Source organism: Lasioglossum baleicum, chromosome 17 (assembly GCF_051020765.1).
Source record: "Lasioglossum baleicum chromosome 17, iyLasBale1, whole genome shotgun sequence".
Lineage (NCBI taxonomy): Eukaryota > Metazoa > Arthropoda > Insecta > Hymenoptera > Halictidae > Lasioglossum > Lasioglossum baleicum.
Genome location: NC_134945.1, coordinates 9,903,397 through 9,927,653, shown reverse-complemented (window position 1 = coordinate 9,927,653; position 24,257 = coordinate 9,903,397). Strand labels below are relative to the sequence as shown.

General features: G+C 39.6%; 1 protein-coding gene across 3 annotated transcripts in view; it reads left to right on the top strand.

The window, feature by feature from the left end:
* The window catches only part of Sm (heterogeneous nuclear ribonucleoprotein L), a 377,399-nt gene extending 353,639 nt beyond the window's left edge, over positions 1-23,760 (top strand). For all 3 annotated transcript variants that reach the window (XM_076441781.1, XM_076441779.1, XM_076441780.1), the window contains 3 exons: positions 2,240-2,463; positions 5,573-5,832; positions 9,942-23,760. In XM_076441781.1, the coding sequence (XP_076297896.1) occupies positions 2,240-2,463; positions 5,573-5,832; positions 9,942-10,081 (624 nt within the window). In that variant the 3' untranslated portion in view covers positions 10,082-23,760. The remainder of the gene's footprint in view (positions 1-2,239; positions 2,464-5,572; positions 5,833-9,941) is intronic.
* Positions 23,761-24,257: the final 497 nt, after the last annotated feature.

Sequence of the window (24,257 nt, the reverse complement as noted above, 5' to 3'; positions counted from 1 at the left end):
TATTAATTTTATATAAATATTTATAATATCTCTTCAAATAATATTAATTCTATACATATAAAAATTATATTACTCCTTAAATAATATCAATTCTATATAAAATTTATAATATTATCCTTCAAATAATATTGATTCTTTATAAAATCTATAATATTACTATTTAAATAATATTAATTTTATATAAAATTTATAATATTATCCTCAATTAATATTAATTCTATATAAAATTTATAATATTTCTCTTTAAATAATATTAATTCTATATAAAATTTATAATGGGTCGCAGCTCAATCGCGAGAGTAAAATAAGATGCTATAAAAAAGAATTATTGAACTTTTGACCTTAAAATTCAAGGTCAATGTCAATTTTGAGGTACACCTTCCTTAGTTCAATTCCAACCTAACCGAGTGTAGATTCATCCTATGGTAGCCGCGACATATAATTTCTTTACACCCTGTACAAGCATTAAGTCCTATTAATATTTTCGTGGTAAATCTAGATGCTTTCTAGCTATCAAATAGGTATCGAACATGTATCGATACTTTCGTTTTGATTTCGGTACGGTACTGAATTGGTGTTGAATGAAATCTATATCGGTAATTGAAACGTATCGATACTTTCTACTGAGTACTTTGGTATCGGATTGTATGTATCGAGTATCACCGATAGCATTGGTATCAATCCCATCGCTATCTACAACCGAATATGTCAATGTCTTCACCGTCAAGCTTCTCTTCAAGATCCTCGCTTTACAACTTCGTTCAATTTCCGCGCGCCATGCACACATGTTAGATAATAAAATACATAATTATCACTGATTGCTTTCATTTCAAAACATATTAACTCGATATTTCATTTTACATCGTGCGTAGATACTAATGAATAGACTGCGGATCTTTATGCATTTATAGTAAAATTTGGTGGATGAAATTCAAACTTGTTAAACTATTTTAAAAATTGAAGATGTCAATGTATGATTTCTCCTCTATTAAAGTTATTAAGGGAAGAAATAACTTTCAATTTGGTTTCTATTTCTTGCAATCGATGTAGACTATTTTTATTTTACGTAAAGATCCGCACTCTGCAATGATTAATAATGACTCAGTATAAACTAATGAGTGACTAAGTTTTACTTTTAAGTGAATACTTAACAAAGTGCCATTTTCCAATGCATTTTTCAACCAAATAAAGATATCTAGGCTCGGTTTAACGCTGCTGGCTTTGTTATCGACATCAGTGGCTGTGTGCCGTTAATGAATAATAATAATAATTGGACTGCGGATCTTTATGCATTTATAGTAAAATTTGGTGGACGAAATTCAAACTTGTTAAACTATTTTAAAAATTGAAGATGTCAATGTATGATTTCTCCTCTATTAAAGTTATTAAGGGAAGAAATAACTTTCAATTTGGTTTCTATTTCTTGCAATCGATGTAGACTATTTTTATTTTACGTAAAGATCCGCACTCTGCAATGATTAATAATGACTGAGTATAAACTAATGAGTGACTAAGTTTTACTTTTAAGTGAATACTTAACAAAGTGCCATTTTCCAATGCATTTTTCAACCAAATAAAGATATCTAGGCTCGGTTTAACGCTGCTGGCTTTGTTATCGACATCAGTGGCTGTGTGCCGTTAATGAATAATAATAATAATTGGACTGCGGATCTTTATGCATTTACAGCAAAATTGAAGAGATGAAATTCGAAATTGTTGAAAAATTTAACCCTTTGCACTCCAGCCTAGTACACCAACTAGAATATAAATAATATATATAAATATATAAAGTATTTATTCCTTAGCTACATTATATAGAACAAGTTCAAGATTTATAAATATTCAACAAAATGAAAATCTCATGTTTTAAGTTCATATTTCAAATGTCGCATTATCGACGACGACAGAGTGCAAAGGATTAAAAAATTGAAGATGTCGATAATATGATTTCTCCTCTATTAAAATCATTAAGGGAAAAAACAACAACCGATATAGTTTCTTGCAATCGATGCAGACAATGTTTATTTTTCATACAGATCCGCAGTCTAATAATAATAATAGAAAATCACCTCGCCTACCTGGGAATAGCACTTTGTCGAACTGTCCCATTGTAGAATTATCGGCCAAGGGAGATATTTATTAGAAAAACTCTAAGGGCTTGCTTAAGCCGGTAGACGTGTGAAGCCGCCCCTCGTCTCTAAGTGATCCTCGATAACCCTCTCGGATCTTTTTGCCGCAGGTCAAGTTTTTGAAGACGAAAGAGGGATGCGCCATGATCCAGATGGGTGACAGCATAGCCGTGGAACGGTGTTTACAGAATCTGAACAATGTCACAATCGGCACGGACGGCAGGTTGCAGTTAGGATTCTCGAAACAGGCTTTCCTCTCAGACGTAACCAACCCTTACATTCTGCCCGACAAGACAGCGAGTTTCAAAGATTTCACAGGAAGCAAGAATAACAGGTACGGTCGAGCAAAGTTGCCTGCTAGAACGTCCCCCAATTTCACCCGTGGGTCCACGTTTCTTTCTTCTATTTACGAATCAATCACTCTTCCGCGGTAACGTTCTTTGTTCGCGTAGTCGTCGATCTTCTTTCTTTCTGTAGTGACCCCTTTGATCCCTTTAAATCCTTCCCGCGGATATTGGGTGGTGTTCATCGAAAAACCAAGTGCTTCCTCGAATGTTGTATCGATCCATCGAGGTATTCCGACGCCATTCTAATCAGCCGTCGTAGACGCGTTTACCGGGCTTGAATGGACGTTAATGAGAAACTCGCGTTTTCTATCGGCGACATTTCTATACATACATATACACACATAGAACGGAATTCCGATGCACAGCAATTGATGATGTTCTTCCTTCCGTAAGGTTCAAGTTCCGCCCCATCCGCGGCTTGCGATATTTACTCGACGGAAACTTGATTGCGTCCGGGTTTTTGAATGTTTCTATTCGAACTGGCCCACCTCCTGATTGCGAGGAATTAATTACCAGACCATAGAACCTTTGAAACGTGAAATGTGTGTCGGAAACGTTCTCGTTCCGATTAAAACCATTCTCGATTCGTCCACTTTCGAGAATACCACACTGATTCGGTGCTTGACGTGAACTTCACCGCATTTGAAATCTCTCATTACTTAAAATTTCTCATACTAATTGCGAGAAATGAGTATCAACTCATTTTGCTGTTTTTTATGCGAAGATCGGTAGAAACGTAGTAACTTTCCTTCATGGCTCTCCTTTTGGATCGTTCTGATTCCGATTAAAATCATTCTCGAGAATAACACAGTAATTTGGTGCTCGGCCTGAATTTTCCCGCATTTGAAATCTCTCATTACTTAAAATTTCTCATACTAATTGTAAGAAATGAGTATCAACTCCTTTTCTATTTTTTTATTCGGAGATCGATGGAAACGTAGCAACTAACTTTCCTTTACGGTTCTTCTTTTGGATCGTCCCGATTCCGACTGAAATCATTCTCGATTCGTCCATTTTGAAGAATACCACACTGATTCGGGGTGCTTGACGTGAACTTCCCCGCATTTGAAATCTCTCATTACTTAAAATTTCTCATACTAATTGCGAGAAATGAGTATCAACTCATTTTGCTGTTTTTTATGCGGGGATCGGTAGAAACGTAGTAACTTTCCTTCATGGCTCTCCTTTTGGATCGTTCTGATTCCGATTATAATCATTCTCGAAAATAACACACTAATTTCGTGCTCGACCTCAATTTTCCCGCATTTGAAATCTCTCATTACTTAAAATTTCTCATACTAATTGTAAGAAATGAGTATCAACCCCTTTTCTATTTTTTATTTGGAGATCGATAGAAACGTAGCAACTAACTTTCCTTTACGGTTCTTCTTTTCGATCGTCCCGATTCCGACTGAAATCATTCTCGATTCGTCCATTTTGAAGATTACCACACTGATTCGGGGTGCTTGACGTGAACTTCCCCGCATTTGAAATCTCTCATTACTTAAAATTTCTCATACTAATTGCGAGAAATGAGTATCAACTCATTTTGCTGTTTTTTATGCGGAGATCGGTAGAAACGTAGTAACTTTCCTTCATGGCTCTCCTTTTGGATCGTTCTGATTCCGATTAAAATCATTCTCGAAAATAACACAGTAATTTGGTGCTCGACCTGAATTTTCCCGCATTTGAAATCTCTCATTACTTAAAATTTCTCATATTAATTGTAAGAAATATGAGTATCAACCCCTTTTTCTATTTTTTTATTCGGAGATCGATAGAAACGTAGTAACCATCTTTCCTTTACGGTTCTTCTTTTGGATCGTTCTGATTCCGTTCAACATGTTCGCTACCACCGTCACAAATATGTGACATCCATAATCTGACAGTTCACTTAAAAACAGTAAAATTAATTTTATTCACTTCGTTGTTTAAAGTCATAACAGAATGCATAATTGTCAGAGAATCTGTGACTTTCTTCTGCTAAACTGTTTTAATCATTAAAAATTGGGTACGTTGCATTTAATGAAACTTTTGAACAAGGAAGGTTAGCAACGAAACAAATGCTGGTAGCGAACGTATTAAAATCATTCTCGATTCGTCCACTTTCGACCATACCACACTGATTCGGAGCTTGACGTGAATTTTCCCGCACTTGAAATCTCTCATTACTTAAAATTTCTCATACTAACTAAGCAATGAGTATCAAGCCCTTTTTCTATTTTTTATTCGGAGATCGATAGAAACGTAGTAACTAACGTTCATTTAGGGTCTTCTTTTGGATCCTTTTCGCATTTCAATTCATATTTTGGGATTTCATTGGCTGATTACTAGACTACGGATTTTATGCATTTATGATAAAAATGGGTAGTCGCAGTTTAAAACAGTGGACAGATTTCAAAAATTTAAGAACATCAATGTACTACTTGCAGCTTATGAACATTATTAAAGAACGAAAGAAATTATTACTTGACACTTGTCTGTTGCAGTTGATGCGAACAATTTTTATCTTGCATAAAGTTCCGCAGTCTATTTATGAATTCAAAATTACATGTTATTCGTAGACAAGACAACGTCTTCCAGTGTGGTCCGGATTCGTCAAAAATTAACTTAACTCGAAACACAATTATGCCGATGTCGTCTTAAATGTACAGTCCGACAATAGGGGAAACCAAAGGACAGTGAACGCATTAAACAACAATTTTTTGTGAAAACCAGTGCACTGTATACAGAAAACATGTTTTGCCACGTTTTGACGAATCGAAACCACTGTGCGTCTTGGAGAACATGTTGAAAGTTCTATTAACCCTCATACGTTCCTCAAAAATAGTTGCATATAAAAGTCTAGAATAATATTTCACCTATTTTTATTTTAAACTTTAAAACAACAAGTTATGTTTCGTTTGTAGCGTCACACTTTAAAGAAGTATATCTCGCAACACAAACAGAAAGAGATGAACTATTTTACAGTATGTAAGAATAGTGAATTGATGAATTTTCACCCTGAGCAACGTATGAGGGTTAATTACATAATTATGTGAATATGAAAACGATGAAGCTATTTATCTGACCCGTATCGTTATTTCTCAATTGCAGGTTCCTAAACCCAGCAATGGCTAACAAGAATAGAATACAACCACCTTCGAAGATAGTTCACTTTTTCAACACCCCTCCAGATTTAACCGAGGAAACAGTACACCGCGTGTTCGTTGAGCGCGGTATTGAGGCGCCGACGACGGTGAAACTGTTTCCCCTCAAGTCGGAACGATCGTCGTCTGGCCTTATAGAGTTCAGTTGCGTTGGAGTCGCGGTCGCCGCTATTATGGAATGCAATCACACAGCACTGGAAAATAGCAGTAAGTATTCACATTTTTCGCTAAAGGGGTATCACGACTTTTAAATGCCGACTTGAAAAACCAGTTTGTTTGGATCAATTTGGAAGGTTCGGAAACCGCTTTTCCAATTTCGGAAACCAGTTTCAGTTCCAAGCATAGGATAGTACAGTAAATCCTCTATAGACGCAACAATTTCTATACGATAGATGCGACCGAGAATATCCCCCTCCCCCAACTTGTAATCTGATCACGGCTCGATATATCGGTGTGAACCACTACTAACGCGACGCGGAGAGTCGCAATCGTCGACACAGTTGACACGCCCGTGCGTTATCACAATGTAACACCAATATTTAATCTTCTTTATTTTGCATTATTTTTTTATGGAACTTTCAGCAACATATTCGTGGCATTTTTCTAATGCAAACTGATACCAAACACAACATAATTTCAACGGTATTTAGTGGTTTAATTGACAATGTTTCGGGCGCAAGGAAGGATAGCGTATGGGAAAGAAAGAGACGCGAACAGTTGCCGTCGCCGCACAGTGGGGTATTTGGCCTGTTTAGCGCGCCAAAAGTCGAAATTTTTACTTTGTTCAAAATGACTAAAACTTTTTACCCATGTACCTGAATATATATGCAAGTAATCTACAATAATATTTTTCCATAAGCGGTACTATTTAGTAACCTATAGATACTTGAAAGTAACATATATTACTTACCGACATAACACTCTTATTACGCACGTTCTTGAAGTCGTTTTACACGAATAACCACGTGGGATTGTTCGACACTATAAGTATGTCACGTGCACGACAGAACTAACAAACTAACTCTTACATCAATAACCAACATTTTCTCCAGTGTTCAATAAGTTTGAAATTTTCTACCAATTTTTACATTACAAATATGAAAAAAGCAATTTAGAAATGTTACAAGAGCATGAAATAATATTCAGTGGAAGCAGAGTTGGGCATTAATCGATTAAAATTTTAATCATGATACATAGATTGATTAATGTATACGATTTAAAAAAGAAATCGTCGAAAAATCGGCGATTGATTCAATCGATTGATGAAGTTAATCGTCAATCGTTGATTAAATGAAGAAATCGGCGAAAAATCGGCGACTGATTCCATCGATTGATTTAATCGTCAATCGTTGATTAAAAAAAGGAATCATCGAAAAAAAAAAACATAGAAGCACGTAAACAGAATTTGTTAGTTTACAGTTCACATTTTTTTCAGTATTCATACAGTTCTGATTACGTATTCCATATCGAAATTTCAGCAATTAATCATTAATCAATTATCCGATTGACCATTAATAATCGTCAATCGCAATTAACGATTAATAAGTATTTAATCGTTAACCACAATTTTAACGACTAAACGAGGAGATTAATTGTTAATTTCGATTAACGATTAAAGTAGAAATTTAGTCGTCAATCGTTGATTAAATTTTTGCCCAACTCTGAGTGGAAGTTAGAAATGAATACTCAGTTAATGACATAAATGTAGAAATGAAGTACATAGTTGAACCATAAAGGTCTAAGCCTTTCGTTAGTATAATGGTAATGATAATCTCTGAATAGGGAATATACTCTGGATCTTGAAAGTACCCTATCTTTCATCCTACCGATGAATTTCTCGTGTGCGTATAGCCAAATTCTACCCAAGAGTGCACATCTTCGCGGTAAAGTGATTCGGATCATTAGCTCAAAGAAACTTGAGTGTAGCTTAACCCAGTACAGTAAATCCTCTCTACAGGGTGTCCCAAAATTCGTGAAAATCCCGAAAGGGGGTGGTTCCTGAGACCATTTCAAGCGACATTTTCCTTTGCGAAAATGTTATCTGCGGCTTTGTTTAGGAGTTATTAACGAAAAACACGGACCAATCAGAGCGCGACCTAGATGCGAGTTGCCACAGTCGGCCCGGCGCGCAAACTGTCTATTGGCCGACTGTGGCAACTCGCATCTAGGTCGCGCTCTGATTGGTCCGTGTTTTTCGTTAATAACTCCTAAACAAAGCCGCAGATAACATTTTCGCAAAGGAAAATGTCGCTTGAAATGGTCTCAGGAACCACCCCCTTTCGGGATTTTCACGAATTTTGGGACACCCTGTATAAACGCAAAAGCCTCGGGGAGATTCGTTTACATTTATCGTAGACGGGACACTATTTTGTTGAGCTTCGAGGGCCGAGCCGAACGTAGAGAAGGACAGCGCGTGTAAAGAGAGACCGCGCGCGATGCCGAAGCGACTGCGACTCTCCGCGTCTCTTCTTTTCTATACGCTGTCCTTCCTTGCGCCCGAAACGTTCATTGTTAATTAAACCACTAAATACAGTTGAAATTATATCCTGTTTGGTCTTGTTTTAATCAGAAAAATGCCACAAATATATTGGTGAAAGTTTCATCAAAAAATAAGTAATAATAAAAAAGATTTTATATTGGTATTAGATTGTGAGGACGCACGAGCATATGAATTGTGCGTAGTGCTTGAACTAGTAGTTCACACAGATATACCCGAGACAAGATCAGATTACTACAGTGCAGGGGATATTTTTTTTGCGTTTATCGAATACGGCCTTTTTGCGTTTATAGAGGATTTACTGTATTGCGATATGAGGGGAATTGACTCGAATTGAGGGGAATACAGTGACCCTCTCTCTGCCAGTACTGGACTAGTCACGTTCCATTGTGACACGTGCACGACAGAGACGGAACACGTTGCGTGACCGGGTCGTGGAGGAAGCGTAGGGGAATAGCATCGTAGAAGGGGAAGGGTAGAGTGGGGAGGCAAGTCTTAATCTGGCGACTCTGTTCCGAATCATTATGAAAAATAAAAATTGTCTGCATCAATTGCAAGAAACAGTAGCCACGTAGAAGATTGTTTTATTCTTTGATAATCTCACTAAATTGAAAATAATTTGCTGGCATTATTAAATTCTTTTTATCGTTCTTCTACTGTTTTAAATTGCATCATCTCGTTTTTGTCATAAATGCATAAACTCCGCAGTCTAGTCATCATCAACAAGATGTTGAAGAAACTGTTCTAACATAAGCAACAACACTCGAAAGTAAACTACACAGAAGAAGGAAATACTTTTTACAATTTAGATTAGTGTGAACTGATTATGGCGACGATACTTTTCTGAGTATTTCAAGTATTGGAATGGTGGCAATCAAATATAACAATTAGACTGCCAATTCTACGACAATATTTAGGACATTTCTGACAAAACTGAATAGGTCTAACACAAAAGTGACAAGACATTATAGGAATTTAAAAATGTTCTATTATTTTCGACTTCTGGAGATGATTAAACGGGAAAATATAATACATTTTCATTTAACTTCAGTTTCTTACAATCGACTTTGACCATTTTTATTTTCCATGAAGATCCGCAGTCTGCTAATAACATCTCTGATTAAGCTCGGCATTAAAATTCATATGCCGGAATAATCGGGCATATGTTATGCGACTGTTTGCAGTGAAGTGTTATACAACAATCGCAAGATAGCTCTGTACTCTGCTGTAACAAAAGGATAAAATCAAATATTGGGATAGGGGAGAATGGTAATTATTTTTCTCGGCGCACAGGTTCGATCAATTTCACAAGCGGTTGAACAAGACTTTCTCACAATGACACCAATTAGTATATTAAGAACTTTCCTCATGACATTTGTTGTCTAAGGCAGGGTCCGCTAGATAGCCTTACTGATGAGTCCTCTAGCGGGCCTGGGACGAAACACTCCACCTTTGTTTTCCTCCAATAAAATAGCATTTGGCATCTTGCTGATTCAAACCCGAATCGGAAGCGTTATTTGGTTCGAACCCGGACTATAACGTTTCATGCCCCTCAAGCTATATTCATTTAGTGTAGAAATTGATCGAACCTGTGCGCCGAGAAAAATAATTACCATTCTTTCAAATAGTGCGATCGCGAAAAATACCTCCTTTATATTGGGATAGGGGAGTGAACAGCTACTATAGCCATCGGTACAACTTAAGGCTGACGTTTAGATGATACAGTAGACTAAGGACATTAGAATAAGGAATATTGGTGGATGGATAGGAGTATATTGGCCGAGTTTGTTTAAATATGGTTTTGTTGTATTTGTTTCAGACGGCAAGTTCCCGTACATCATGAAGCTGTGCTTCTCGTCGTCGCGTACCATACCTACCAGTTTCCCGCCAAGCAGCGGCAGCACAGCGAGCAATTCCGCCGGTAATGGCCACGTCAAAATGCAGCAGGACTCGGAATAGAACGGCGAGGTCCAGGGCCAGCAGCGTCAGCGTCAGCGCCAGCGTCCCTCTCTCGCCCTGCACCCGTTGTGTGCCCCGACGGGCACGGCCCTGCACCCAGCCGCAGCGATTACACTATCCCCGGTTTTGCCACCACCTGTGCCGCCGCCTTTGCCGCCAGCCTGCGTCCTGATCGCCACCCCGACACTATATCCGACCGTGCCGCCGCCACCACCGCCGCCGCTGCCTACGTTCTGGCCGTATTGAAATGGGGAGGAGAACCGGGCCTATCCGGTGAACGACAGCATCGTTCGCGAAACGACGAAACGACTATCGTCTCACCAACACTTCATCATCTGCTGCTCCCCGTTTCGTTTCGTAACCATCCGTCAAGGATCGGACGCTGGTCGCTGGATGAGAAACGGTCTCGAGATCGGTCGGACCGACACAGAGATATATCTCGACCATTTTCTTTCACTTCTCACAGAGTCGAGGACCAACGAGAATCGTCTGGCGCGATGCTCGAAGACTCGCCGTGAGATCGATGATCGGTGCATCGGCAGGATGATGATTATATATTACTAATCGTCGAGACAGGGTGGTAGATACGCATCACACAAGCATCACGGGTTAGGCTGCTCGATGGTCATTGAGGATCGTCCGCTAGCCGAGTGGAGAGTCAGGCGAAAACCGAGAGGCAGCGATGTTTCTGATTACATTATACACTGCTCCGTGTGTCTACTTGTCTTTTTTCTTTTTCTTTTTCTCTTCTATCATTTTTCTTTCCTCTTCTTCTTTTCTAACCTTTGTTCTTCTTCTACTTCTACTTCTACTTCTTGTTCTTCTTCTTGTTCTGGTTGTTTTCGGCGAGGTCCGGGTATACGTGCTTCACTCCGCGCGGACATATCCCGGTCTAGGTTCCGTGACGACGGTGTCTCGAACCCGTTCATGCGTAAGTTAGCGTCAGTATTATGTCTCGAAGCGAGATCCTCTTCGCCAAGATACGTACCAAGTCCGCGCGAACGACAAAGACAGAACAGTCGGGAGTTCGCGAGAGGAACCCGAGAGAGAAAGAAAGTGCGAGAATGAGAGAGATCGCGCGAAAGATTAGTGAGAGCCAGAGAAGGGGAGAAGAAGAAGAGGATTCTTCGCCTTGTCGTCGTTCTTCGCGGAAGCTTCTCTCCTTCGGTGGAACGCGCGAAGATCGTTCGTGTGAGGGATTGTCTTGTAAATAATAGCTGAGGAGTGGGCGTCTAATGGAAATCTGCCGTCGTCGGGCATGGATTACATATCAAGGGCCGTCGGGAAGCGGAAGCACAATCCGAGAGAAACCTTCGAAATCGCTTTTACCAGTCGGTCGTTCCTCTCGAGCAAGTCGAACAATGGCACTGCGGATCGATGATTTTCTCACGGATCAGGCATCGGTCATCCTGCTAACGGCCCAGCGTACGAGACGTTTTTCACAGTTTCACATATGATCGCGGACACGTCCTCATTTCAATGATTCTTATTCGTTTTCGTCGCGACACGCGCGCCGCCTGGTTCATACGCGTACAATGACGCATGCACGTACACGCCATTATCCACACGACACATTTACCGCGTGTAAAAAACAAAAGACACCGAAGGCACCCACAACGGTTTCAAAAGTGACCGCGTTCCTCGTTGACCATTTCACAATGTGGGATCCAAATAAATCGGAGGTTCCTTACTGACCATTAGAAACTATACATGCTGGATACAAGTTTTAAAAGAGGGAGAGAGAAAGAGAAAGAGAGAGAATGAGCAACAGAGAGATAGATAGACAGATTGAGAGTGTGTAATTGTTTGTGTGTGTGTGTGTGTGAGAGAGAGAGAAAGAGAGAGAGAGAGTGAGTGAGAGAGACAGTAAGAGAGACAGAGAAATAGCGAGAGCAAAAGAGCATAAAGAGGATTCTGATCGATTATGCTCCGAGAAAGATATTTTACTCGGCAACTACTCCCTACTCCTCCAAGTAATCGCTATTCACTGCTGTTCCACATCACGATTCAATTACTCGGGAAAGTCTTTTGCTCCCGAGCAACTACGAGATTCTTCGGCCCGATATGGCTGCGTTATTTTATATACATATACTCGATGTGTATATAACACAGAGCGTACATGTATACATATATTTATGTATATATTTACATTTAAACATATACATATGGTTATGTATATATGCATGCTTCGCGTGAGATCTATTTGTTTGAACGCGTCGCTATGCTTTAATTTGCAAACTACCGATTTTCGTGGCTCGAGAGAAAAAGAGAGAGGGACCGATCGAGGAGGATGTCGACTCTTCTCGCTTTTATCCACGCGAGGAAGCGTCTCCCGAGGTAAAGCGTACGATTGCAGAGTATCTCCTTCGTTGTTCCCTCTCGCTTATTCGTCGAGAAAAAAGGAAGAGGGAGAAAAAAAGATTATTAAGAAACGGAAAACTAGTAAGAAGGTTAATCCCCCCCCTACCTTCCCCCCTTGTAAGCGCTGTAGTGTTCAGGTTGCGACGACTCTTGCTTGCATAAAGGACAATTATATGCGACAGGGATTTCACGGAACCGGTGGAAACTTCTAATGAAAGGAAAAGACATAAACGACTGGACGTTAAATATTTCATCCTCGAGCCAGTCGTACACCATTGATCAGATCGCGGTCCATGAATTAAATTTTATATGCGAACGACGATGAAGTCGACGACACACACTCTGTGGCACACATACTCTGTACACACGCATACACGTAACACATGAACGCGTGCGGATGCGCGCACGCACGCAAGTGTGCAGCAAACACATACGCACCCACACACATACACTCAGACACATGTACACCTAGGCACGCATGCACTTGGACAAACGTATGCATATATTCAGACTCGCTTACACGTACACATGATATATTAGCGCGTCCCTCGGCAATATTTTGTCGGGCCGCGGGGACGTTTTTATAATGAAAACGGTTTTAGATCTCCGATTTAAAAATGCCAAAAAAAAAAAGAAATAATACAACAAATACATATAATAATAATGATAATGAATAATAATGAAGTAACGTAAAATAATGATAAATAAAAGAGCAAGTGAACGTTGTGTTTTTTCGAAGCGAACCAAATGAAACTTAATTAACATAGAGATTCGTGACTCGGCCATACGTAACGTAAGATAATAAGACAAAAGGGCTATGTCACCCATCCCCGACTCATCCTCTTTGAAAGAAACCAAATATAAGAGAGAACTCTCTACTAAGATGCGTGAGAATTATGTATAATTCGCCACCAATTTTACCATTTGATGATTGGTGAAAGAAAGAGAGAGAGAACGAAAGAAAGAGAGAGAAAGAGTATATGATTGTGTGTGTGTGCGAGAGAGAAAGAGAGCGAAAGAGAGAACGAGAGAGAGAGAGAGAGAGAGAGAACAAGAGGGAGAGGGAGAGACTCGAGTAAGCATATGAGATATAATTCTGAAATAAGCGAACGAATGATACAATTGAAAGAGACAGAGAGAGAGAGAGCGAGAGCGAGAGAGAGAGAAGTGTTTTTACTCGAGGCAATATTTGTTACAATACAACTAAATAGACGATAAGTTGTATATCATATTAAGGGGCTCAGTAAATAAAATCGTGAATCCTTTGTCGATCGCCGGAACAAGAGTGAGAGTAATGAAAGAGTAATAAAAGCAGGAGTAAATAAGTAAATGAATTTCGAGCCCGCGTGTACGAGGGAAAAAAAGTATGATCATGTGTACCGATGGAGTAATTCTACACGTTGTGTGTTGTTGCTGACATTGTGTCTATTTAAATCGAGGCTTTTTATCGATTGTGAAACAGGTGATAATACGTCGGCGCAAGATGAAACAATGGTACTAAGCTAAGGAATTAAGGAACAAAGTAACTTTCTAAAGGAAGTATAAGAGTAACGCGAATTAAGGATGAAGGTGGATATTCAAAGAGGGAAGAATGCTCTCTGAATCGATGTGCTCGATGATTGTTAACGTTCTATCGTTCGTTGCGTTGTGTTCGATACGTCGTTCACGAGTTCTTTTCTGTTACGCGGTCTCTAGGTTTAATTCGCCCACTCGTTTGCTTGTTTCGTTCGGTTAACCCGAAGGACTGGGAAATTCTTTCCGCATCACATCTTCACAATTTTTTCTAGTATCGGTAATATTATTTAAACAGAAGACTAGTATTTTTACGTTAATCATATTATACTACCGACATACTATTATTTTACCACTATTTTTCATTAGGTTTACGAATCGATACGATCTATACATAGATTTATGTATATATAATTTCACGGTATAATGTGTAACAATACATCACATTTTATTTAACGAACCGTTGGAGAATTTAGTTTTATTCTTATATAGCGAGCAGGACCTAACGCGTAAGGCAAAGCAACAAAAAAAAACACACACACACACACTGAGAAACGATGTAGGGTTAAATTTAAGCAGCTAGAACACCTTGTAATCATATCATAACGTTTTTTGTAGATAATATTATATGTGATCTGCTGAGTACGGTGTCTATAAATCAAGAGTTTTCTCGCCTCGTAATCGTCTCGCGCGTTGAAACACGATGAACGAAGAAATGGAAATAGAAGAACGTGCACGCGGCAGAGGGATTTTCGTTGAAGCGTGAGTTCGGTGTACATTTTTTTCCTTGTTCGCGTTTGATAAAATTCTCTTTTCCCCTTACTTTTCGTGTAACGAAACACGGGTAAAATGCTTCGGCTAAAATGTAATTCTTTGAGAACGAATTTGCAACTGATATACAATAGAGGTGCTCATATCTTTTCTAATTTCTAAACGCAGCGAGTTAGACATCGATCTACAACTTTCATATTATGCTTCGACGTACGCACGCGATTCTATAAACGTATATGTAATACCATTCGGTGGCAAGAAAAATAGGCGAACCGTAGACAGCAGAGAAACGACGGTACGAAAAGCTGAAAGGCACAAAGACGAAGAGACGGATCAACACGAATATCAGAGATACAGAGAGTTCATTAAAAAGAAGCGTTGAAATGCACCTTCGTTTTCGAGGAATTATATACATACATACGTTGTGGACATCTTGTTTCATTAGGAATTTAGAGCTGGTGCCCTCCTAATGAAAATTACTCGCTTCAACGTGTGATGTACGTCAGCGTATACCCAGTGTGAATGAAAGAGAGAGAGAGAGAGGAGAGCTAGAATTATGAGAAACGCGCATATGCGTTCGAGTGGTCAAGCACGCATGCCAGACTGTCGCTTATTTTCTGACGCTTTACCTGTACCATTTTTGACTGTGGTCGAGCAAAACAAGTTACACATGAAATGTAGTACACGTTACAACGAACCACACTTCGAGAAACACGTTCCCCCCCCTCCCCGGGCTCTTGTATCCCGACACGGGACAAAACTCGTCTCGAGCGATGTTCCGCTAACTTTATCCGTTCTGGGTCCCAACATTTTCTTCGCGACAATAGCTCACTACACCGTTACATTTACCTCTTTCCACCGTCGCTTGTCCTCTTCGTACCAATTACCCGCGTGGGTCTTCAAATTACCGATCGAATCTAAAGATGTCCCGATTCTAGCTTGATCCCACGTTGGCTAACCCATCGCGAAGGAGACGGTTAGTTGCAGCAAAATAAATTAGCTGTTCAAGGAGCAAGGTTTTTCATTCCTATAATATTAATTTTGAGATTTCATGGGAAGCAGAACTGCTGTGTATTCAGCCGATTTCAAGCTTCCACTAAGTTCTTCCATTAAAGTTCCCACACAATGTTTTACATAATCATTTTTGGCCTAATCGCTTCTTTGTTTGAAGTCGTTCGTTCCATCTGAGCATTGTTTCGAATGCGCAGTCCAACCAGAGAAAAGTGAATGGATGTGCTGAGCGTGATAAGTAGCGTACTTGAACAGTAAATTACGTTTGCTGCGACTGCATCCCCTCACGCGGAGAAAACAATAATTCCGAAAGCGATAGCTGTTCACCTTTTTGAAGGACGTTGCGCCTAGAACGACCGACGGCGGAAAGATGAAATTTAAAGACGCGTCCAAGTGAAATCCCCGAGCGCTGTGCCATCGGAGGATGACGGTCCTTCGTGTTGTCGGAGGCTCGGTAGGACGCCGCGCGTTCTTATGTATGTTGGTATTCCGATTCCGGTCGATTAGGGTCGCGCAAGATACGGTAGTCTTGCATCTTTCTATTCGGTCCCGCTGTATATAGCTTGTTCTCTGTTCGGCGCGTGAACCTGGAAGCGAGGATTCGCTGTTCCCGTGGCTAAACATCAGCATCGTTCAACGGAACGGAACGATAACGTGACAGAAAAATGGGGAGCTCTCTCGAACCGGAAATAATGTACAAACGAGACAGCTGAATGATTTATCGGCGACCAGGAATGAATCAGCGACGCGCGCGCGCTCGTCCTCCGATAGCGACAGAGAGATTCTTCTATGTACAAAAATCAAATTGTAATTGTAGCATGTAGAGAAAGAGAGTCTGTAACGAGTACAGTATTCCAGGTAGTGTCTAGCACAGCGTAAACACACGATAATTAAGCATTATATCACTGAAGAACATACAAACAAACTCGAGGTTGTAAAGTAACAGAAAAAAAAAAAGCAAGCCATCTGTGTCGAGATAACTAATTATATAAAAAGGAGAGAAGAAAAATGAAAAGAAAAAGAAAACTGGAGTGTGTAGCGAGACGTTTGTTTAAATTTTAAACCATGAAATACATATCCCATCTATATGTATATATTTGCAGTCACGTGAGAATTTCGATTATATTAATGATTGATTGTGTAATTATGATTATTAGTATTATATTGCGACGATAACGACGAAGACGGTGACGACGATGATGATAATGATGATGATAATGATGATGATGATATGATGATGATGATGATGATGATAATGATGATGGCGATGATAATGATGATGGCGATGATTGATGACCATGATGATGACGATGAAGATTATTATTATTATTATTGTTGTTGTTATTATTATTATTATTATTACTACTACGATTATTATGACTATTATTACTATTATTATTATTACTATTAGTTGCTATGAAAATATTATTATTTATAGTCCCGATTTTGTAAAAGTCGGGACTTTTAAGTATGTTACGGATATTGATATTGCGTTTAAAGCGTTAGGTTTAATGTTTGTAGTTAGGTAATTAGGTAGATCGGAGAGTAGGTACATATCGTTAATATTGTTATTGATTAATAGTATTGCGGAAAAGGTGTTACTGCCGGTGCGCTTTGGTTTCTTTTGCATGTTGTGTCGGGTATCGTATAGGGCACACTCGAGATCCTCGGAATCGTCTCTCGATCCTGTTTTCTATCGAGGCTGGATCATCGAAATTTAGTTCGTTCAGTGCTTTTTGGCCAGAGAAAACGAAAAGTGAAAAGTACCTGTCCCAATCTCGATTTCTCGAATTAATCTCGAGGTTAATTCGCTTTTTCGAACGTCGCGCGTCGTTCCCTCGGCAAGTATATTTTTATGCAATTAATTGCGGTGACGCCGCACGTGTACTCGACGTCTGAATTCGCAAGCGAAAGAAGAATCTTCCCTCGACGAAAAATCTTTTTAATATACACGGGGGAAAATAATTACGACTACCAACACCGTCGTTGCCGAGACGATCGAATCCAGAGCGTCGGTGTTGGTACGTTGGAACAGTCCGGAGGAAAACCGAGCCGAGCAAAATGAACCGAAGCGCAGTAACCTTTTTAGCGATCGCTCCTTCCCTTCTAAGTATTACCACGTAACATATACCTGCCCCCACATATCAGATCTTACGTATCCCAAGCACCACCATGCGTCATATCAATGTTTCTAAGCGTTAGTCCTGTAATGTACCCTTTTACTAATCATTTTTAGCCCCCCCCCCCTCCTCCGCCCCTCTAAAAAAACTTCACTTTTTTGCCTGCCTTTCGGCGTCCCCAAGAAAAATTGAAAAGCCAATTCTCCCGTTGTATCTTGCGAAAAGAGTTACCCTCTGCAAAAAGGATTAATCATTCCTCTATATCCGCGTCTCATTGTCCCCCGTTCATCCGCCACTTCCCTAATCCTCTCCTAAGAATTCCTCCACCTCGTTATTGTACATCTGAGCCAGAAGGGTCTCTATGCTCTGTCTTCCCATCGCTGCGTCAAAAGACAAACTAGATGTAATAAGATTTGTTGACTGTATACATTATTATACATTGATTGTACACGCATCAGCAACGCAACACGACACTGATAATACACCCTCCGCATCTCGACACGACACATACATAACATTGCGAGCATACAACACCCGGCGAGAAGCAAACACCTGACCAATATACATATACCAGCCAGCCATCGCGTCAAGATAGTCCAAGATGGATCGGCAATGCTAACAAGACCCCGAGATCAGTCCACGCTGCCGGTAGATATACGATCGTCACGATTCCCACGATCGATACCAACACGTGGTAGCTGCTCTAATTAATTTCATTCTATACATCATTGTTCTATTTAAACTTTCCGATGGATTTTCCTATTTCTTGGCTTCTATATTCGTAATATCGATCAGTAGACTGCGGATCTTTATGCATTTATTGGCTTCTGAAAATTTTCGAAAAATGCCAGCATATATCCTTCGACAGGGTTTAATCAAATTTTTATATACTCCAGACCTACAAAGGCTACTTCCAATGAAAATAATATTTGATTTGGTTCCCCTTTTTTAAGAATCGTCCCGAAGAATTGCTAATTGCATAAACTATCCGCACTCTATCGATCCGTAATAGTAATGCTCTCCAAATTGATCGAATTTGATAAATAAGGATTTGAATTTTAACCCTTAGCACTCGAATGGTGGCTCCGAGAGGCGCCGCCTAAAATTCCTGCACCATTATATATATTTCAATTCTTATAGACAAATTTTAAGAAAGTGGCATGAAATAAAATCCTATTATTAATGGGAACAGCATTTTTGTAGATCAAAAATAAATATAAATCTGACTAAATTCTATCAAATTTTATATTCCAGCATTTCTTGAAAATTTTCATAAGCCATGAATGCATAAAGATCCGCAGTCTGCTAATCAATTACTAAACATTTAGGTATTGTACGAGGTGTTATACCAATTTCATATCCATCAAATTTTATAAGTCATAGGGAATCGAAATATTCCAGCTCGAAAGAAATGTTTCATTTTCGAGTTAACACTAAACCTGCCGACCTTTAAAAATAACTGGTACATATTCCCTTATAAAAATGGCAAGATTGGTTTTATTTAGACATAAAGATATCTATACAATCATTTCGTATGAAATTATTTTTATTATATCAATAATCGTAAAATAATGATGGTAGGTTTAGTGGTAAAATAGCTCCGAGTGCAAAGGGTTAAATAGTACGTTCAATTTGTATATTGACCATTTGTATATTGTTGGTACATTTGTATATTATAGTTGTTAGAAACGTTTCCTACCACGTGTGTCGATCCGAAATCGAGAAAGGCTGATCGACCACTGCATAAAAGGGACTGGAAACAAAAGAAATGTCTCGGGGAAACGAGTTGTTTGTCTTTTTCGACACTCGATCATCCTCGGAGTCGACACGAGCATTGGCCCATCCATAATTAGCCTGTGGTGTCGCGCTGGCCTCATTCATTCGTGACATCATCACCTCGGACATCAAATATCACACGTAGAGATGATCGTAGACGAAAACACATCCAGCGTCCAGTGGAAGACTGGAGAAGTCACGTACACACCCCCCTCACACCGAGCCATGCAAAACAGAAGACATATTACATACATTCGAAAACCAATGTTTACTCTACGAAACGAAAACAAAACAGACAGAAAAAAAAGATTAATAATAATAATAATTAATGATGTAATGTGTATATTAATACTGTATGTCGTACGCTCTAATGTTGTTTGAAGAGTTATTTGCGAGTCAATTATCTGTGCCTAGCAGCCCTGTGCACCCTATCAAATGTACCACCGTTCAGATGAGAAAATTAAAATAATAATAATGGGAAAACCGATGAAAAATACTGATTGAACCAAAGTAAATAAAAAAAAAAAAAACAAACAAACATTTAACGGAACGAATACGAACGACATCATAAAATAATATATCACACTCACACACACATATACGCCAAGGAGAAAAGAAGAAACGAGTATACAATATATATATGTATGTATGTATATATATATATATATTATCTACCATAATATATACAACTGTACACATTATCCAAGCAGTCTACGAGTACACACGTGTGTTTCTCACGATCTGACAACAACCACAATAAAACAGAAACAGCAAACAACAATAACAGAACAGCTACAACAACATTCATTGAAAAGAAAAAGCGAACGAAGCGAACGAAAAACCAAAAAAAGAAAAAAAAAAGAGTATAATAACGGTGAACGAGAGAAAGAAAATTTGTTTAGACGAAACGAAGACGAGATTAAAAAAGAGAAAAACAAAAAATACTTGCACCCTGTATACATAGTTCGCACAATGATCTGTTCCTATTTTGGAATCAGTTTTTTCGAATTTGCCAAGAATGTATATCTACAGATTCTATATTAAAAAGAACAAAAAATATATATATATATATAAAAATATAGAAAAACTGATTATGAAATATAAGTATTGAAATCCAATAGTTCTGGAATTGTTACCCTTTGTCGAATACCATTCTTCGGTTGTCCAATCGTGTGTGCACTAATCATTGTCTCACTCCTTTGATTTTCGAAGGAGTGAGAAACTGTGAGCGAGAGAGAGAGAGAGAGAGTGAGAGCGAGAGAGAGAGGGGGGATGGCGAGGGAGAGAGAATGAGAGCGTGTCTGTGTGTGCGTGTGTACGCGTGGAGAGAAAATGGAAGAGAGAAAACGCGTGTCATTCGTAAACTCGCTTTTTTGTTGCAATCTAGAAGCCTAGTTGTACACCATTAACCGCGTCCCTCTTTGTTTTCGCACCTGAATAGAATTAGAAATGTGAAACGCGGTAGTGTCGCATGCTCGAGCGATCGAGACGCATTGTAATCGAGCTCTCGAGGCTCGCCGACACGGTTGTTTCTGATCGACAAATCCAAGAGACCAGAAGTAATAGCGTTTTAAAGAAAGCAACAAGCCGAAACTAAGAGGTAAACGAAAATGAAAACGTGAGAAATGGTAAGAATGAAGCTCGTTGCTTCGCAACAATAGGACGATTCACGATTTTCGTCGTGCGAATCAGCCCTTTCGGGAGGTAATAACTTTGTACGTTGCCACGTAAGCGTAGTGTGTCGCGGTGAGAAAATTCTCGGAGAAACCGCCGGACGATTCGCGCGTAGGTAGAGAAACGACATAACGCTGACATCTTATCGCGAGATCAATCGATGTACATAGATAATACGAGTAAGGGTTGAACGGGGTTGATCGATCCGCCGACTTTCGTCGCGTCGATCTTTCGATTCTCCGGGACGAACAGTCGAGAAAATGATATATGCGAAACACTTGATGTTAGAGCGAAACTAAAAAGTAGCAAACTCGCGGTTCTCTGTTCCAGAACCGCAATGAACAGAACGAAAATGGGAATAAAGAAAAAGGTAAACGAAAACAAGAGTAGACAACAAAAAAAAACAGCAGGAGAAAGTAAATAATTAATATATATACATATATATATATACATATATAAAATATATACATATACGTAGACCGTCTCACACTGAACACAACAGCACAACCACCTACGATCCACTCACATCCATATTTATACACGACTTATTGTATGTATATTTGTGTATAAAAAAAACCTACGACAGAGAGAGGTAAACGCCACTCACTCATTCTTAATGTGCAACATTCGGCTCGATCAAACCCACAACACTCTCACCCCTTAGAACTATATGGGACGCTTGTATGTGTGTGTCTAAAAGAAGCGAAAACGCTAGAAATTCAAATGCCCGCTTCGAGCTCTCTGTTCACGAAACGCGAACACGAACCAGTCGGTTGCGATCGTAGAAATCAGCCCAAAGAGGGTTGCCTCTTTGTCCTCTTGAGGATTTCAACCCGCTGATCCCATTTTCGAACCCCGATGCAACAAAGATGAACGAAGAGTTCGTCTGTATCGCTTTCATATCGTCGTTTCTTTCAGATTTTGCAAGCCGCAGCGCTCGCTGATTTACTTACTCGCGACGGCCGAGTTTCGAAGGCTACGCCCCCTCGACCGGGCCGCGCGTCTCGCTCCCCGTGGCGGCCCTAGTTCTCCTAGGCGCCACGAATAAACGCGCGGCCGCGACGAGGGGGCGTAGCCTTCGAAACTCGGCCGTCGCGAGTAAGTAAATCCGAAAGCAAAGCACGGAACAAAGAAATAACGCGCTTAGATCGCTCGTACACCTAACGTCGGAGGCCGTGATTATACAGAGAGCGACGATCGACGATCTGCGACGGCGTTGCTGTATCGCTTATTTCATATAATTTAACGTGTTTGATTCATTCTGCGCCGCTTCGTCGACAATTCCGCGGTTGTCAGGAAAGACGCCGCACCTGACAATTTCAAAATATTTCAGTTCATGCATTAATTGAACTTTATAGCATTTACGTATTTACCAGAAGACAAATCATAAACATCAATTCGCGAGGCCCAACAAAAATAATGCAATTTAACCGATGTCCTATGACTAGACTGCGGATTTTTTATGCATTTTTGGCAAAAATGAGTGGGCGCAATTTAAAACGGTGGAAAGGTTACAATGATTTAAGGGTGCAAATCTATTTTTCTCAGCTTGTTGAAATGATTAAAGTAAGAAAACAAACTGTGTGTTTATGTGGCTCCAGTCACTTGCAATTTTTACTTTGCATAAAGATCCGCGGTCTACCCACGACAAAGCATTGGCGATTAAAACTTTAAACGGCAATATCTCGAAAGGGATGCGCCGTTCTTCCTGACAACGAAGGAATTATGTCATCGCTCTTGACGCTCGTCGCTCTCTGTATAATCAAGGCCGGAGGACGCGTGAGGGATCCCTTGAGATTGAACTTTCCTCGTGGTCGATGCTGCGACACCGGGAATACGAGACGGTGGCGTGCGTGGACAAGTAGTGGACAGAGACGTGAAGCGAATGAGAGTGCGTGAATCCGTTGATGTTTGTCGAAGCGATAGGTTGCAAGGAACACGATAAAATGGCAGGCAAAAACTACGGGAGAAACAGATAAACAAAGTGGGCACGAAACGAAAACCGAACACAGAGGTAATAGTAATTTACACGTTAGAAGGGACAAGAAGGGTGAGGATGGGAAAGCATGAAAGGCAAAGATAAATAGAAAGGGAGAGAGAGAGAGAGAGAGAGAGAGAAAGGGAGAGAGAGAATGAGAGTGAGAGAAAGGGGTTTATAAGATTTGAGAAAAGGTGAATAATGAAACAGAAAATAAACGGAAACACACTCACTGAGCGCCGCTAGTAAAAGACATGGTAGGCTATTATTATCGCTAAATAGTCGCTAGACGATAGTGATGTAGTTTACCCTTTAGAGTTATTTTAAGTTCTTAATTATAATGGTTACTATTAAATTTATTATCGTATCACAATACACACTGTAACACATCTATTATAATAACAAGGAAAAATATTTACCTGTGCATATTGACATATTGTGGAGTCACATCATTAAAAACATATACTACTCAATAATATTCAGCGTCAACGACTCGATTCATTGACACCCACACCATACCATGCATGTACAGTGTACACGCGCTTAAATGACACCGTTGAATATTTTCCAGCAAAGTATCGAGCATACGAACAACACGTTTATAGAAAAGTTAGGCAACGGCATGAGGAAGGCATACTTACCGATGAAAATCAATCGTTTTTTTCACAGTATTCATTTGAAAGATGCATGTGCAGTAGGGTGGCTCCTGTTTTCGACTTCTGAATTTCATTTACGGCACCCCGGGGAATGTTCCAAATAATTAACAACAAATCTGTGCAAAGTTTAAGCTGCCACAGAGAACGGTTTATTTTAGAGGATTTTTCGAAGAAGTAATAGGACTAAAAGATGCAGCCTGTCCAGATCTACAGGTTTTGTCTAACACACTTTTTGACACGGTAAATAATTTACAAGATATTCGAGAAATACTATTTCATGAGTATTTAATTAATTATTTTAATGTTTAAGGGTCTTG